The sequence below is a fragment of the Elephantulus edwardii genome, unplaced genomic scaffold, assembly GCF_000299155.1.
Source record: "Elephantulus edwardii isolate Elephantulus edwardi_28Jun2011 unplaced genomic scaffold, EleEdw1.0 scaffold00225, whole genome shotgun sequence".
NCBI classification, from domain to species: domain Eukaryota; kingdom Metazoa; phylum Chordata; class Mammalia; order Macroscelidea; family Macroscelididae; genus Elephantulus; species Elephantulus edwardii.
Window position 1 is genome coordinate 1,041,148 of NW_006399975.1, and position 17,478 is coordinate 1,058,625.

The 17,478-nt window shown below is 39.5% G+C and overlaps 1 protein-coding gene across 1 annotated transcript in view; it reads right to left on the reverse strand.

Annotated features, from left to right (window-relative positions):
• Positions 1–7,921: 7,921 nt before the first annotated feature.
• The window catches only part of SLC28A2 (solute carrier family 28 (concentrative nucleoside transporter), member 2), a 55,794-nt gene continuing 46,237 nt past the window's right edge, over positions 7,922–17,478 (reverse strand). Inside the window, exons 14-17 of the mRNA XM_006898251.1 lie at positions 13,106–13,187; positions 11,655–11,753; positions 11,353–11,464; positions 7,922–8,039 (exon numbers count right to left, since the gene is read on the reverse strand). Of these exons, the coding sequence (XP_006898313.1) occupies positions 7,922–8,039; positions 11,353–11,464; positions 11,655–11,753; positions 13,106–13,187 (411 nt within the window). The remainder of the gene's footprint in view (positions 8,040–11,352; positions 11,465–11,654; positions 11,754–13,105; positions 13,188–17,478) is intronic.

The following is a 17,478-nucleotide window of genomic DNA, read 5'->3' on the forward strand; positions in this document are numbered from 1 at the left end:
ATTTTTTTAAAAAAAGAATATACTAAAAAATAACATGGGAGGAGATTGCCCGTCTTTGTTCCATGGAGTAGTTGGTAGATTTGAACCTCTTGCCTTTGGGCTGGCAGCACAACTCTATCCAATTCTACATAGAGCTACAGTGGCATAGATTGTAGCCAGTGGTGATGGTAAATCGAAGGCTGGGAGTCTTGGCCACAGTAGGTGGGCCCGTAGTGAACGAGCTGAGCACCTCTAAGCATGAAGCTTAGTGTTGACATGGGATGCAAGCATTTGACAGAGTGAAGCTTTGACCAGAGTGAGGAAATGCTCAGGATCTTTGGTTTACTGGTGGAGTAGGATGCTTCCTGGCACTTATTGCTGATTCTAAAGAGTTTAGTTGGTTTGTATATTGGAATAACTAGTTATTATAAATGTGTATTTCAAATTTATTCAAATATTTACATTAATTATTAAAGCCAAAGATGAAATTGAGGACTTCTACCAACTTTTGCAGTTCAGACTTTTGTAGATTGAATATGGACTCATGATTCATTAATAATAATTAGTGACTGGAATGTGAAAGTTAATAACAAAGAAGGACAGGTAGTTGGAAAGTAAGATCTTGGTGACAGCTATTACTCTGGAGATTGAGTGATAAAATTTTGTATAATTATTGATTATTCATTTGTAACAGTTGTGTGGGGTTATTTTAAAAATATTCTAAATTGTTTTTCACAATACTTCTTTTGATCTCCTGGCTACTGGTAACAAAGGTGTTGAGTGTGGATCCAAGCAAGATGAAATCAATGACAATCTCAATCTTCTTTTTTGCATCCATGATGATGTTACCTATTGGCCCAGTGGTGAGGATTTTTGTTTTCTTGAAGAGCAATGATGTTACTCTGAAAACTCAGGAGTGCCCAATTCAGGCCATGGTCTTTTCAATCACTTGTCAAGCCTCTGAGAGCTGGACAATTAATAAGGATGACAGAAGGAAAATTGATGCTTTTGAATTGTGGTGCTGGAGAAGAATATTGAATATCCCAAGGACGACCACAAAAACAGACATACATGTCTTGGAAAAAATGCAGCCAAAATGCTCCTTGGAAACAAAGATGGTAAAGCTTGGTCTCACATACTCTGGGTATGTTGCTTGGAGAGGCTTTTCCTTGGACAGGGACATCAATACTTAGAAAGGCAGAGGGTCAGTGAAGGAGGGGAAGATCCTCAGTGAGATCGACTGACAGTGACTGCAGCAATGGGTTTAAGTGTGTCGGACACGATGAAGATGGAAATGTTAGGACAGGTTTCAGATCTATTGTTCATAGGGTCACTGTGAGTCATACTTAACAGCACCTAACAACAACAACAACAACAACAACAACAACCACCTTTCACAACATGAAGTCTCTCTCTAAGGATTGGTTCCTCCTGAAAATATGCTCAAATAAGTGAGATGAATTTCACTGTCATTGACTCTAAGGAGCACTTTAGTTGTGCTTCCTTCCACACAGATTTATTCTTTTGGCAGTTCATGGTATATTCACTGCCACCAACATCTGAATAAATCAAAAGGTTCTTATGAAGATAGGGAAAAAGAAAAGACCAAAATGGATGCTAGAAATGACCCAAAACCTTGTATTGAAACAAAAAGGAGCCAAAACAAGGGGAAAGAATGTTTAGCTAAAGGGAGGTGGACAGAATGTCAAAGGGTAGTTTGATACGACAAAGCAAAGTATTACAATGAAATGTGAAAAGAGCTGAAGTTAGAAAATGAAAAGGGAAGAACAACAATCTCAGCATTTCTCCACCTGAAAGAACTGAAGAACAAATTCAACCCTTGATTTGCAACAGTGAAAGTTTCTATGTGCAAAATTGTGAATGATGCAGTAAGCATCAAGAGATGGAAGACAGAGAAAGAAAGAGAGAGAGAGAAAGAAAAAAAAAATAATTTGTGCCACTATTAGAACCTCTACTCGGAATATTATTGCTTTTTAATTTTTGACTCATGTACTTTTAACGTGTTAGTTAAATTTGTGTCTTCTAGGCTGCAACACTTCCATGACACATCTTCAAGGATATGAACATGCACGGCTAAGCACAATTGATAACAGTGCATCTAAATTCCAAAATCAATCTCCATAATAGTCTATGTGTTTCCTACTGCCAAAGGGGCCCTTTAGAGTAGTGAGAGAAGATCTTCACCCTGAAACCCACAGCATCCCTTTTCAGCAAAAAGTAGCTAAGAGAATAAGCCATCCCCTTTTCCTTATGAATCAGGGTGAAGTCTCTCTCAGGGTGGAGTGATAGGGAATGGCAAAGGACACACTGACAAAGGAGATTAATCAGAACTGGCTTTAACAAGCACTGTGGCAATTGGACAAGAACAAACTGGGGAGGAGGATAGAGAAAACAGTGCAACAATGAATGAAAACCCAAAATCTCTGCAAATGTTCATTAAAATTAATAAAATTTAATAATAATTAAAAACAAAAAAAGAAAAAGAAAGAAAGAAAGGAGGGAAGGAAAAAGGAAAAGGTGGGAAGAAGAATACAGTCATTGTACCAGAAATAATTGGTTCACCTAGAACCAGTTCAAGAAGTAATATGAAATTTATTTATTAGAATGATGATAGTTTTATTTAATTTATACTTGTGTGAACATTTATAAATACATTGATTTTTCTTTCAGTTCATAGACATTTTTTTTATAATATTAATTATAATTGACAAAGACTGTAAAACTTTAAGGAAACAGATTGCCTCACTTCTCTCCCAAGGAGTGGCTGGTGGATTTAAACCACCAACCTTTTGGTATAGCAGTCAAATGCTTAACCACTGCATCATCAGAGTGCTTTGAATCCAAGTTATGGAAGTGTTAAATGTAGGGACAGAGCCAAAGCAATGAGTAATAGGAATGCTTTACTCTATTTGAACTAAGAGACTAGCTTGAGAAGAGCAGGCTGTTGGAAGACAAGGTCATTGTTAGGTGGTGTGGAGTCAACTCCATCTCATAGCAACCCTGTGTACATCGAAAAGAAACACTGCCTGCTCCCATGCGTCTTGCCCTTGGGCTGGCAACCACTGTCACAGCCACTGTTCAAGCCATTCCATGGAGGGTCTACTTTTTTGCTGAATCTCTGTTTTCCCAAGCCTGATATCTTTCTCCAGAGAAAGGTCACTCCTGACAATATGTTCAAAGATGAAGTCTAAGTCTTGCCATCTTCATGTATAAAAAATGTTCTTGGTGCATTTTATCCAGGCAGATGATAGCAAATTCTATTCAGGACACATGAACTCTTAATGATCAGTATGTTACATGTGGGAAATGACTTCCAGATTCTTGAGAAGACAAGAGTGAATGAGAGCTCAGGAGTGGAGTGACGGTCTGTGCTTTGTTTCCATGGAGTGGATGGTGTGGGGTAGCTATCACATATGCTGAAGGCTTGAGTGCAAGAGCAGAGGTCCTTTATGAAACACCTACTGAACACTGTGTGAGGGCTTCATAGCCTGCCTTATCCACAGTCAAGAGCAGATGTGGTTAGCAGGGAGATCTAAAAGATCCATTTTGCTCTAAAAATCTATACTCTGATAATCTGCTCCACACCCTTGTATAATAGCTATTTATGACACAGGCTGGCTCCAGGGCCATATATATTTGAGCAAAGAAAGGAGTAGGCAAGTACCTCAGTACATAACTCTTCCTTGATTCTTTGATTTCTTCAGTCACCCTCATAGAAACAGGATTATTTCCAAATCTAGTCTCTTCCTCAGCTAGAAACAAGATCATACAATATGCACACTTAACATTGGCTCTATTATTGATTAGAAGCTGGACATTTTGATTTTCTACTTTTTCTTTTTTTCAGCATCTAAGTTTTATTAATGTTTTTAAAAGTGAGTGTCCATGCCAGTGAGAATAGTGGTGGGGGAAAGGGAAGGTAAGAGAAGAAGGAATTCTGCCTTATTGGTAATACAGCTCCAGGTTCATCCCATCATGGATTTCATAGTCACTCAAACACACATGGTCCTTGAGAATGGAACACCATTCTTAAGGACAATTTTGTTCCGATGGGTGCCAGTTTGGGCTGTGATGAGCTTCTTAAGATCTCCAGTGGTGTCATCAGTGTTGCGCTCAACGCAGACCTGCCTAAGATGGTCCTTGAAACCACCTCAATCATTCTGGCTGAGGCTCAACTGTACTTGCAACTAGCGATGCCACAACCTCCAAGTTTAAACGCTAAGCCAAACTATGATTTTCTACTTTATCTTTAAATAAAATTTTTCTATATTGCTTCTAAAACTTGCTTCAAGATATTAGTGCTCCATTTCCCCCCATTCCCGTCCCCTGCCCTCCTCCCCTCCAGGAAACAGGTTTCTATTTCATGGTCTGAGAGAGACACCAAGTGACTACAAGAAGAGAAAGCCAAAATGGTGTGGGGTGGTCTCAGGCTCCCTCTTTTTATGGGGATTCTGGGGGCGGGGGGCGAGGGCTGGCTAAGAAAGATGGTATTTTGCTGGAGATTTGGGGTTATTAATTAACCTGGGTTTAGGTTTTTGTGATTAGGTCCAGAACTTTATCAGGATCCATTGTTTGGCCTGGTCCCGGATGGATCTGGCTGCCCTAGATGCCATCAGATTTCTCAAGGAGTCCTGGGTGCTTGACATTCTTCCTCCATTCCCAAACCTTAGAGGGATGGTTTTAGACTTTCTTAGGTGGTTGAGAATGGAAACCGGTGTTGGATGCTTTCAGGTTCAAATGGCAAATAGCCTTCAACCTTTGGGACCAGTGGGATAAGACAGAGGGGAGAGAAGGACAAGGCAGAGATCGATATTAGTGCTCCATTAACGGAAGCCTTGTTAACCTTGACTAAATTAAGCATTAACTAATTTTATAGCTGAAGGGAAGACATCAGGAGAGCAAGGAAAAGCCTGATGCCCCTGTTTGGTATTTGTTGTTATACACCCATGAGTTGGTTGGAACTGACCTTCTAGTTGGTATTCAGAGGCTGTTAATCATATGGGAAGTATTGCCCATCTTTCTCCTGCAGAGCAGCTGGTAGATTCAAACTATCTGCCTTTGGTTTCATAGTATAACTCCTTACCCATTAGACCATCAGTGCGCATATTGTTGAAGAACGAATAAAGAAGAAGAAATCATGCTTTGATCTAAAGGAAAAGAGCTAGTCAGATTCCCCCCCCCCCACCTGTAGGTTAATTTTCAGTACCTAGACTCTACAACTTGTGTTTTATTGTAAGCTAGTGAATATTTTTCAGTGCTTTTAGAAATGATACCTTTTCTTTTGGTTTCAGTTTACAGACTAGTTACTGAGGTATACCACATACTGTTGTTGTGTACTATGGAGTTGTAACCAACCTGTAGCTGACCCTCCAGTGGGCTTTCAGAGGCAGTTAATCGCACAGGAGGAGACTGCCCATCCTTCTCCCACAGAGCAGATGGTGTATTAGAACCATGTGCCTTTGGGATTGCATCACAGTTTCTTGCCACTAGAGCTACCTAGAGTATAAAATAACTTTAACATATATAAAAGAGTTGAAACATACAAAATATATTCTAAGACAAATCTCCTCCTTTCTTCTTGCTTTGAAGATAGAATCAACTCATAGCTAATCCTCCATTGAGTTTCCAAGGCTGTAAATTGCACTGTATGAAAGTGCCCATCTTTCTCCCTTGCAGCCACTGATGGATTTGAACCACCAGAGAGAAAGACCTTTGAGTTAATAGCACAGCTCACTCTGGATCATGCTACCAGGAGCTCCAGTAGCCTACTGGGTAAGGAGTTACACCAGAGCTCCTGGTGGCATAGTCCATGCACAATAATAATAGAGTTGTTGTTGTTGCTTGCCTTCGAGTCGAGCATGACTCATTAGTGACCCTATGAACAAAAGGCCTGAAGCCCCTCTATAACTATTGACATTTATCAAATTTATTAGAGTTTCTAGGGGCAAGTGGATGCCACTCTTGCTTCCAAACCTGTCATAGAATGTTATTGGTTGAATCACCTGTGATGCCTAGTGACTCTGTGTACAGCAACTCTGAACCCTTCCCAGTCCTGAGCCAGTCTCACTAATTCTGACACACCAACCCCCATCATCCCAGTTACTGTATCAATCTATCTCATCTGGGGTCTCCCTCTCCTGCACTGTTTGTCCACACTTCCGAGCATGATGTCCATCTCCAAGGACAATAATAGAGTTAAATATGGAATTGTTAACAAAGGAACATTCTGTTAGTCTTCAAATATTTGTAAATAAGAAAAACTAAGATTTGTACATTGATGCTCATAGCAGCGTTTACTCACAATCACAAGAACACAGAAATAGCCCAAATATCCAACCACAAATGAATGGATTGAGAAATTGTGGTACATTCACTTGATGGAATATTACACAGCACTCAGGAACAACAATTTTGAAAAATACTACATAGCTCAGGAGAGACTGGAGAGCATTATGCTGAGTGGACTCAGCCTCATAAGGACAAACACTTCATAAGACCATTATTGTAACTAGTAGAACAAGTAATGGGGTTCAAAGGGAGAAATTGTGGGTGCAGAGGGGTGAGGATGGACAGAGTGGACATAATCTGGCTACACAATTTGGTAAATGGATGGAGGGGGTAAAGGAAATGGGAAAGGTTCTGCAGGGTTCTACAAAGAGTAATGGTGGGCACAGTTCAATGGTGATTAATTGTACAAAATACAATGAATGGGAATGATTGTATGAAACACAATGTGAAGGACTGAAGGACAGGATGTAACACAATGTTTATGAATTTTTTATGCACAAAATAAAAATGAAAACAAAACAAAAAATAATACATTTCACCATAGGAAGAAAAAAGATGCTGCAGCACATTCAGGTGCCTACCTTCTCTTTGGTCAGGTGAATGATGCCAGCTTGGCGCTGTGGCAGGAAGTGATGAGAAGCTCTGTGTGGCAGCCCTTTACTCCGTTTACTCTGTCTACAGTGGATGATGGTCCAGGGAGACTGTGACTGTAGTTCACAGTAACCTCCCATCTTTTTTTTTGTCCAGCTTTGAGAGTTGCTACCGGCCTTAGGCAAGCCAACTGGCAGTGGTCATTCCCATCACATCACAGGGCTTTCTGACTGAGCTGTTTTATCTTGCTTACAAGAAGATAGGCTGAATCCAGAGGGAATCAACAGGACAGAGGAGCAAGGATACAACTTGGGGAATGGTTGTATCCTCCCACTGGCTAGAGGTACAGGTATTTGAAATCCAGCTCATTTGGGACTTAAGGGCCAAGAGCTGGCCAAATGAGGTCAATGGACTTAGAAAAGGTCAAACTTGACCTGCTCAATAACATATATCCTACTTCCTAACATAAATCTCACCTCACTCATAAAACTCCAAGAAAAAGATCTTTTCTCTCCTTCAATGCACATTATATGCCACATCATGTTTATACACACCACTTCACACAATTTTTACATCTTTTATTGCATTTGGGGTAAAAGTTCTCTGAAGAAATTAATTCTATGTATCAGTTTATACAGTGTGTTTGATGACATTGGTTACAATCTCTCAGTGTAATGGCACTTCTCCCACTTCCTCTTTGGCTTCTCCATTTTCATTTGCCTTTCTTTCATGTTCCTTCTTTACCTCTGGCTTTTTGTTTGGGGCAAATGCTTCTGTTTTGTTTTCATCAATTTTAAAGACAAAAACGAGGAGCAAGATTCTCGAGATTTGAAAAAAAAAGTAATATTATTTCAAACCTAAGCTTAGGCAAAGTCCATTGACAATTTCCTATTCAGTTTAAATAATAGCAAGACAAATGTTAATTATTGGGATACATTGTTAAAGATGTTGGTGAGTCAATTACAGAGTGGTACTGAGTCTGCAGACATGTTTGTCTCCGTAAAGCTGTCAAGATCAATGTGCTTGTGGAAATGGTCCATCGTTAGACACAGGTAGAGTGGTTGTATATTTCACAGCAGTTAGCAAGGGCCAGGGCGCTGAACTCATTGCCTTCCCAGAGACCAGAAAAAGAAGGACTGTGAGTGCCATTCAGAGAAGTACTGAAATGAAAAATTAGAAGGAAACATAGTAGGTCAGAATACAGTAAGATGCAACAAGACTATACCAATAAGTTGTACTAGGAATCAGAAACAAAACAATCTATAAGTGGATATATCAGCACTGGCCAGATAAATAGGATCTAATGAAGTTCATTTTCTTATTCCTGACCAAGATAGTAATAGCAAGAAACTCTCTGCAACTCATTATGTTTCTTTACTCAACTCCTAATAACAATCCTTTTGGGAAGTTAATGATTTGCAAAGTGATTTAGAATTGAGTATATTTTAAAAAGTGAAGTGACTTTCTTGCTTGAAAAAGAAAACCATCTCAGGTTTAATTAATACAAATTAATTGGACACAAGCATTTCAGACTCTAGATGTTAATGATCTGTGTATGGAACCTGAGATTAAGAAAGTCAATTGAATCTTTGGAGGCATAAATGAACAAGAAAGAACATTTTCCTATTTTTTAAGTAAAATTTGGTAATATAAAGACAATTCTCTGTTCGACAAATAGAAATAATTTTCACTTTATTAATTTAGAGTGTGCTGATAGGTGACATCCACTGAACAAATGTCACAGGAACATAGGAGTCAAAACTATAAGATAGGAACTCTGGTGGGCTAGTGGCAGGAAGCTGCGCTGCAATCCTGAAGGCACGTGGTTCGAATCCACCAGATGCTCTGCTGGAGAAGGAGGGGGCAATCTCCTCCTGTGCAAAGTCAAATCCGATTCAATGGTACATAAGAAGAAGAAAGGGGGAAACCCAAAGAATAAAAGACTAAAAAAAATAATTTAAAAATAAAAAAACCCTATAAGATAAACAACCTACCTAGTTTATAATTCACAACTGGGAAAGGGACTATTTTTAGAATACTGGTTACCTTTTTTGATAGTAATCTTTGAGCACAGAATAGAAATTATTTGTTAAATCGGCTGGGTAACTATTAAGCAGCTAGCATCTGAATATCTACTTAAAGTGTCAACATACTACCTATTTAGTAACTTCCATTTTTTTTCTCCAGTTTTGATTTCTCTCCTGAACTCTAGACTCCAGCTGTCTTATGTTTCTCCACAAGTTCTACCCGGGTCAACATAACCAATAATCTTTCTTACTCTTGTTCTTGGAGTTAGTCCTTTCAATTCTACTTAGTTTGTTGTATTTCCATCCTCAAAATTACTTAGTATTAGATCTCATCATCTCTCACTTGGATTATTGCTTTTATAAAAAGTATATCTGATCACTCCAGTGTTCATAATTCTTCAGGTCAAAGCCAAGATGCCATAGCATTTTATGTAAAGGCTTTTGGATCCCCACCCTCATCTCCCAGAATTCTCTTCACTTATTCATGTACCACCAGTATGTAACATCTTTTACTTTGGTAGCATCATACAGTCTAATTTCTCAAATCCTCCCTTTGTTTTATTTATCCCAAAATTAATTCGTGTAGCCTTATGATATATTTTCTTCATAATACAGACTTTGGCAAGCAAGCTCGCTTTAACACTATTTGAACTTCACCATGATTCTATCAATTCAATATTATCCTCTTTCAATCTTCTTTTCCCCATGAAATAAGATACCATTAACTTTTTAACCTTTTAGAACTGTTGCTGAGTCTTTCTACTTGCATCTATATTCCAATCACAATAAATATAGGGGTTTTTTCTTTGCATTAAGGAATGATAAGCAAATTTATTCTCTGAAAATAATTTTATATGCCTGGGAATTAAAATTAACTTTGACCCACATCAATAGTATTAACTTGACATCATGGATATATTTTACACCATTAGAATGCAGACAAGCCATTGTTGTTATATGCCTTGAGTCAGTTACGATGACCCTACGAACAATAGCTCTAAACCCTGCCCTATCTTGAGCCAACCTTATAGTCTCTGATGCACCAGCTCCCATTGCCATAGTCACTGTGTCAATCCATCTCATTCAGGGTCTTCCTCTCCTATGCTGACCTTCTATCCTTTCAAGCATGATGTCCTTCTCCAAGGACTGGTTCTTCCTGGCAACATGCCCAAACCATGTAATATTGAGTTTCAAAATCTTTGCTTCCAAGGAGCAACCTGCTTCCACCCTCTCCAGGACAGAACTATTTGTTCTCTTGGCATTCCTTGTGTTCGATTCTTTTCTCTAGCACCACAACTTCTTCCATTCTTCTTCTGCCATCTTTAGTCATTGTCCAGCTCTCAGATGCATAGCAAGCAATTAAGAAGACCATGGCCTGGATCAGGCATATTTTAGTCTCTAGACTGACATCATGGCCCTTTATCACTCTGGAGAAGTCCCTAATAGCAGAATTTCCTAAAGTTGATTGTTGGTGCCAAGAATGTAAAGCAAAATAAAATTATTAACAACTGCAATCTCTTCTGATCTCTTATGCAATCTCTTATGATGCTGCCATTTTGCCAAGTGGTGAAAAGCTTTGTTGTCTTGATGTTTAGATGAAATTCATATTGAAGAGTGCAATCCTTGTTCTTCTGCTGCAAACACTTGAAGTCCTCCTCTGTTTCAGTGAGCAAGGTTGTGCCATCCGCATAATACAAATTGTTGGTAAGTCTACCTCCAACCCTGATGCCACATTCTTCTTCTTAAAGTCCAGCCTCTTGAATGATTTGTTCAGCATATAGATTAAAAGGTATGGAGATAGGGTACATGCCCAGTGCACTCCTTTCATGATTTTGCACCATGCAGTGTTTCCTTGCTCTGTTCGTATAACAGCTTCTAGGCTTAAGTTTAGCATGAGCACAATCAAGTGCTGTAGGATAAACACAGCTGTTTTAAAGAGAACCCTTTTGCTTTTTTCTTTCCTTTCCTACCTATTAATACCTCACTAATCCAGGTAAAACCTATCTGCTGTCCATTTTATACCTAATAATAATGAAGACGTGCCTAATAAAAGAGAGCACAGACCTACACCATTACAAATACTCATTTCCCTTCTCATACAACCTAGCCAGCATTCACTTGACTATCTTTGAGACTTTGTTTCTTTTCCCTCCAGAATCCTCTTTTTTATTAAATGTTTTTATTCATGATTTTTTAATGCAACATATGTTTTTTACAGCATATTCTTTCAATTTAATTTTCCCCCATTCATTCATTGTTGCACATTTTCTTCCCTATCCACCCATCCCCCCAGTTCATTTTCCTCTTCGAAGAAAAGAAAAAATTCTTTCATTGTTATAGAATCACACCCCCCCCCCCGCAAGTCCACAGTCCACTTTAATATGTCCAGAATACTCTTGAGTGAAGACCTGGTATAAGAAGAGGCATCAAGGATTGTAGCGCTCACCTCTGAAAGAGTTCTTTGCAACATACATAGGTCTCATAGCTGCTGTTGGTGAAACTGGTGTTTAGCAAGGAGACACAGTCAGCTCCCACTCCCCTGGGGACATAGAGGATACCTGGAGAAAAAGACAGGTACTGGGGAAAGATTTTGTACATGCTTCGGAAGTTTCTTTATTGTTTTCTTTGGGTGTAAATGAAGTACCTTAGATTAGGTGCCTTTTCTATGTATCTGTAGGATGGGTGATTAATTCAATATCCTGTCATGATGTAGGTAATTTCTTCTAAGCACCATGTTGAGGCACCTACCTGCCACACAAGCACTGATAAGGGACACACAGGCCCCTGTGAAGAGGGCACTGAGCACAATCTTGGACAAGTCACTCTTCCGGTGGGGAACCATTGACGCTGCAGACAGCAAAACAAGATCATTTTAGCTCCTCTCTATTACGCAATCAGGTCTCTCCCATGGTCCCCATTTAGAAGTGTGCAGAGAGACAAACATAGCAGATGAATAGTATCTTCACCACTAACTCTCAGAGGCTTGCCAATGGGAATCCAAAGGACACATACATATATTAATCCTGAGGGATCACTGCCTGGAACATTCCCTGGGTTAAGGATTGTGTGCCTCATCCTAAATAAGTCAGGCAACATCAATAACTCAAAATTATGGCTGTAAAGTTGCAACTGACTCAGAGGTAACCTTCCAAGCTTTTTTTGGACACTGTAAACTGTGTGGGAGGAGATGATTCATCTTTCTCCCATGAAGCTGCTGATGGATTCAAACTAGCTACCTTTAGGTTGGCAGTGCATATCCCTATAGAATATGCTACCAGACAACCGCAGTAGTTCTGTTAATATTCTCAGGCTACATCTGGATCAAACAAAGCTCTTAGGTGTTCCAGACAGAGGCAAATGTCTATGTTCATCAGTTGCTATCCGGACTAAGCTGGACGAGGAAGAAGGACAGTATTCACAAACAATCTAGACAAGGGTTTAGCAGAAAGGGAAAAGATTTAAAAACTCCCAAATTGTTTCACTTTTAAGTTGTTCAACCAGGAAGCAAGTATGATAATATGGCTGCCACAAAAAAATGAACCAATAGGCTGGTACCTGTTAAGATTCAGTTCTAACTTTGATTTTCTGAACCCTTAGCATCTGCTAGTCATCTCCCCCATATCTGCCCCCAAGGGCACCTCCACTTTTTCTCATATGATTTTCTCCATTCATCCCCTGCATTCACCCAGATCTCTACCAGGCTAAATATAACTGTCTGTTTAAAAGAATCCTCCCTCACATGATGGTTTGCAACTTTAAATACAACTTGTTACACTACTGCCTCTTGCTAACTCTCTGCCTTCTGTGTCTGCTGTTTTTCTTTTGCCTTCCTGGGGATTTCCACTTCTGTGACAATAACTAAAATAAACTCGCTACTGAATAAAAACCAGAACACATACAAGTTCACACCAAAATAGAAGTAATAGCACTATAACTCTTTCTCCCATGCAGGGAAAATACAAATAAAATTCGTTGTTCATTTCCTCCAATCAAAAGAAAAGTGACTGTTAGTTGAGATTAGTTGATACCATGCATAGTAAGATAACATGATTGCCTTTGTCTTCCGCAATCTGAGATGGTCCATGTCACCTCAGCTTCTCTGTCTGGTCTCAGCTTGTAGTGATGCAACGAGAATGTGAGCTATGGAAGCTGGGGTCTAGGAGGCTTAGTGGGAAGCTGTGTAAATTGAATTCACTCACTCAAGCCTCCCAGTGTGATTCCCATGGAACTGAGATTGGAAAACCCACAAAGTGCAAATGTTGTAATGAGTTCAGCTCTTTCCTAGGGAAAACAAAGAGAAATAAACAAATTCAGTCTCCTGTGTACAGAACATTGTCGTGATGGAAGTTTCAGTGTCTCTAGATCTCTCCGTCTTTCTATGGTTAAGAATGTAGAAAGCATGTTTAGTAACAGCTGCTTCCTATTCCTTTACAAGGATAATAATATAGAAACTTCCATGGGTCTCTTAGCCTAATGCTGTTTTTATAAAGTAAAAAACAAACAAAGAAAGGCCTCAGAATGAGGATGATTGGGAGGAAGAAGCTAGAGAGATGGAGGAAGATAGGAGGAAGCGAAAAAACCCTCAAAACAATTTATTGTGACATTGACCCCAGCTCAGGCGACCCCATGTGCTGTGGAGGGTTTTCAAGGCTGTAATCCTTTAGAATCCAATCTCCAGGCCTCTCTCTCAAGGCATCACTGGGTTGGTTCAAACTGTCGACTTTTCAGTTGGTAGTGGAGCACTTAACTGCTTGTGTGGTAAATGAAGAGACTCAAACCCAAAACCACTGTTGTCAAGTTGCTTCTGGTTCAAAGCAACCTTCCATCAGGTTTCTGAGGCTATAATATTTTTAAATTGTTTTGCTTACAATCATTCATATAACATTGTATTTTATACAATCATTCATTTATATACATATATTTAATGTAGTTAATTACTATTGACCTGTACCTATTATCCCTCCTTCTCTTCAAGTCCTCATGGAATCTCTTCTATTCCTTCAGCCCCCTCCACCTGCTAATCTCTCCCATCCTATTCATTTACCCTTCTTTTTTTACCACCCTTCTCCCCTTCCCCTTTTGAATGTTTATATATGTTTTGCCAATTATTCTCCTGTTTCCACAATTTCAGTCTTATGCACCATTTGTCCTTATGTGACTGAGTTATTTCATTCAGCATAATACTTTCTAGCCTCTCTCATGTTATAGAATGTTTTATGAAATCATTATTCCTTAGTGCTGCATAGTATTCCATTGTGTGGATATACCAGTTTTCCCAATCTATCTATTTGTTGATAGACATTTGAGCTGTTAATATTTTCTTGCTATTGTGAATAATTGCTGCTATTAACATAGGTGTATATATGTCCATTCATGTCTCAGTTCTGATTTCCTTGAGATATATTCCTAGTAGTGGAATAGATGAGTCATGTGGATTTCTATGTTCAGCTTTCTTTTTTCAAATGAACAGGTTTTTATCACATGGTCTGAGAGGGACACCAAGTGACTGGGTGTGGAGAAAGTGAAAATCACGCAGATATTCCACTTTTTGAGGAAACACCAAACTGCCTTCCCTAGCAGTTGTCACATTTTACAATTCCCACACAAGTGCTACGCGTTCCCATCTCTCTTTAATATTTATTGCTTAAACTTTGTTACTGTTGCTGAGGTGAGATGGTATTTCATTGTTGTTTTGATTTGCATCTCTCTGATTACTAGTGATTTTGAATATTTCTTCCTGGATTTGTTAGCTATCTGAATGTCCTCTTTTGTGAAGAATCTTTTGCCTATTTTGTGATTGAGTGATATCAGACTTTTTCTTGTGGAGGCTCTGTAGTATTCTGTAAACTTTAGTTATGAGACTCTTGTCTGAAAGGTTGTTACCAAATGTGGTGTTTTTTCCTTGTCTGTGGATTTTCTTTTCACCTACTGGTGTAGAATTTTTTCTAAAAAAAAAATTACTGAGAACTTTATTATGCAGATTTTCCCCTATACTTTTCTTCATTGACATTATGTTTCATGTTGTTGTTGTTGTTGTTGTTATGTGCCGTCGAGTCGCCTGCGACTCATAGCGACCCTATGTACAACAGCCCTAAACTCCGCTCTGTCCTGTGCCAATCGCACTGTCTCTGACACTCCCATCCCAATTATCCCAGTCACTGAATCAATCCACCTCATAGAGGGCCTTCCTCTCCTGCGCCGTCCCTCCACCCTCCCAAGCATGATGTCCTTCTCCAAGGACTGGTCTCTCCTCACTACATGTCCGAAGTAAGTTAGACGGAGCCTCAGAATCCTTGCCTCCAAGGAGCCACCTGGTTTAACCCTCTCCAGGACAAATCTATTTGTTTTCCTAGCAGTCCATGGTATTCTCAGTACTCTTCTCCAGCACCACAGCTCAAAGGCATCAGTTCTCCTTCTATCCTCCTTGGTCATACATTTTCATATTTTGTGTTTGATAAAATTAATCACCACTGGACTATGGCCACCATTACCCAATTTTTTCAGGTCCCCTCTTTCCCATTTCCTTTATCCCTTCCCTCCTTCCACCAAATTTTGCAACCCTGCAATTTCATCCCTACTCATTTTTACCTCTCTGCTCCCACACTTTCTCTCCTTGGAGCCCTACATACATTTTACTAGTTAATCCTTCAATTTTTCCCCTTTTTTGGGTTTAATTTAATTTATTATTAATTTCAGTAAAAATTTGCAGAGACTTTGGATTTCCATTCATTCATTGTTGCACTTTTCTCCCCTCCTAACCCTCTCCCCCCCGCCCCAGTACATTACCCTCTTGGAAAAGCAAAGGAAAAATTATTTCATTGTTTTATAAACCCTCCCCCAGGTCCACTCCACCATGTAGTCTTCACTCTAGATTCCTGTCATAACAAAAATACCTAATCACATATCCCTTTTAAATAGTTTTCTCCCTCATCTGTTTCAGTGCAGTATACATTATTGAACCCATCTTTCTCAGTCTCTCCCCAACCCCAAGGTCACTCCTGTTTTACAACAGTGGCACCATGCAATATCTGTCCTTTTGTGACTGAGCTACTTCACTGAGCATAATATCCTTCAGAGTCACCCATTTTGAATAATATTGCATGAGTTTCTTGTTTTTCAATGCTGCATAATATTCCATTGTGTGAATATACCACAGCTTCTGTATTCATTTGTTTGTTGATGGACACTTAGGTGGTTTCCAACTCCTTGCTATTGTGAACAAAGCCGCAATAAACATGGGTGTGTATATATCTGCTTGGATGTAAGTTATGGTCTCTTTGGGGTATATTCCCAGTAGTGGAATTGCGAGGTCAATAAAATCTTCTCTTTGCAACTTTTTGAGTAGGCACCATACAGTCTTCCACAGTGGTTGCACCATTTTACACTTCCACCAACAGTGAATAAGTGTTCTAGTTTCTCCACAACTTGCCAGCATTTGTTGCTTGCTGTTCTGTTAAATTTTGCTATTCTTATTGGGGTGAGATGATATCTCATAGTTGTTTTTATTTGCATTTCTCTTAAGAGCTAGGGATTTTGAACATTTTTTCATGTGCTTGTTAGCCATCTGAAAGTCTTCTTTGGTGAAGTGTCCATATCCCATGCCCACTTTTCTTTTGGATTATTTACCTTTATCTTGTTGTGATGAATCCTTCTATTTTTACAATAATGGTCTTATGCAGTATTTATCCTTATAAGACTGATTTAGTTCACTCAGCATAATGCTCTCCTGTCTCCCAATGCTCTCCCAAATTATTTCGTATTTTTCAAAATCATTGCTTCAGAGTTCTGTGTGAATAAATCATAATTTTCCAATCTATTCAGTTGTGATTGGACATTTGGACTATTTCTCTATTCTTGCAATGGAGAATGGAGAAGATTTTTTATGCACACAGGGACTTGACTTTAAGAAGGTTCTATTCATTGATTTTACCTTTTCCTAGCTGTGCCTTTTTTCCCTTCTATGTTTGCAAGTCTATTTATATTGTAGGCTTTATAGTTTTGAGTTTCACTCCTGGGTCTGTGATACACTTTGAGTTGGATTTTCTGAATAGTGTGAAATGTGGATCCAGTTTTAGTCTCCAGCAGGCAGATGTCCAGTTTTGCCAATTATCTTGTTAAGGATAATTGATTGTCATTTCCCCATTTAATGGATTTTTTTTCCCTTGTCAAATACCAGTTGACTGTATGTGGATGGGTTGATTTCTGGGTTCTCTCTTCTATTCCATTTATCTATGTGTCTGTTGTTGTCTAGATATCATGTTGTTTTGATATTGCAGCTGTATAGTAGGTTTTGAGATTAGGGAGTGAGATGTGAGGTTGTGAATATTAATTGGAAGAGGGAACTCATCTTTCTCCCATGGAGCTGTTGATGGATTAGAACTGCTGACCCGGGGGGAACGCCGCTGCCAGCCGGGGGAACGCACACCGCCGCCCGCCAGGCCGGGGGAACGCTGCCGCCAGACCGGGGAACGCCGCGAGAGGGACCCGGAAGAGACCCGGGGAGAGCAGCAGTCAGCCACCTGCCGTGGAACTCCAGAGGAGCAAAGACTGCCGGACACGGTGGGACCCCCCT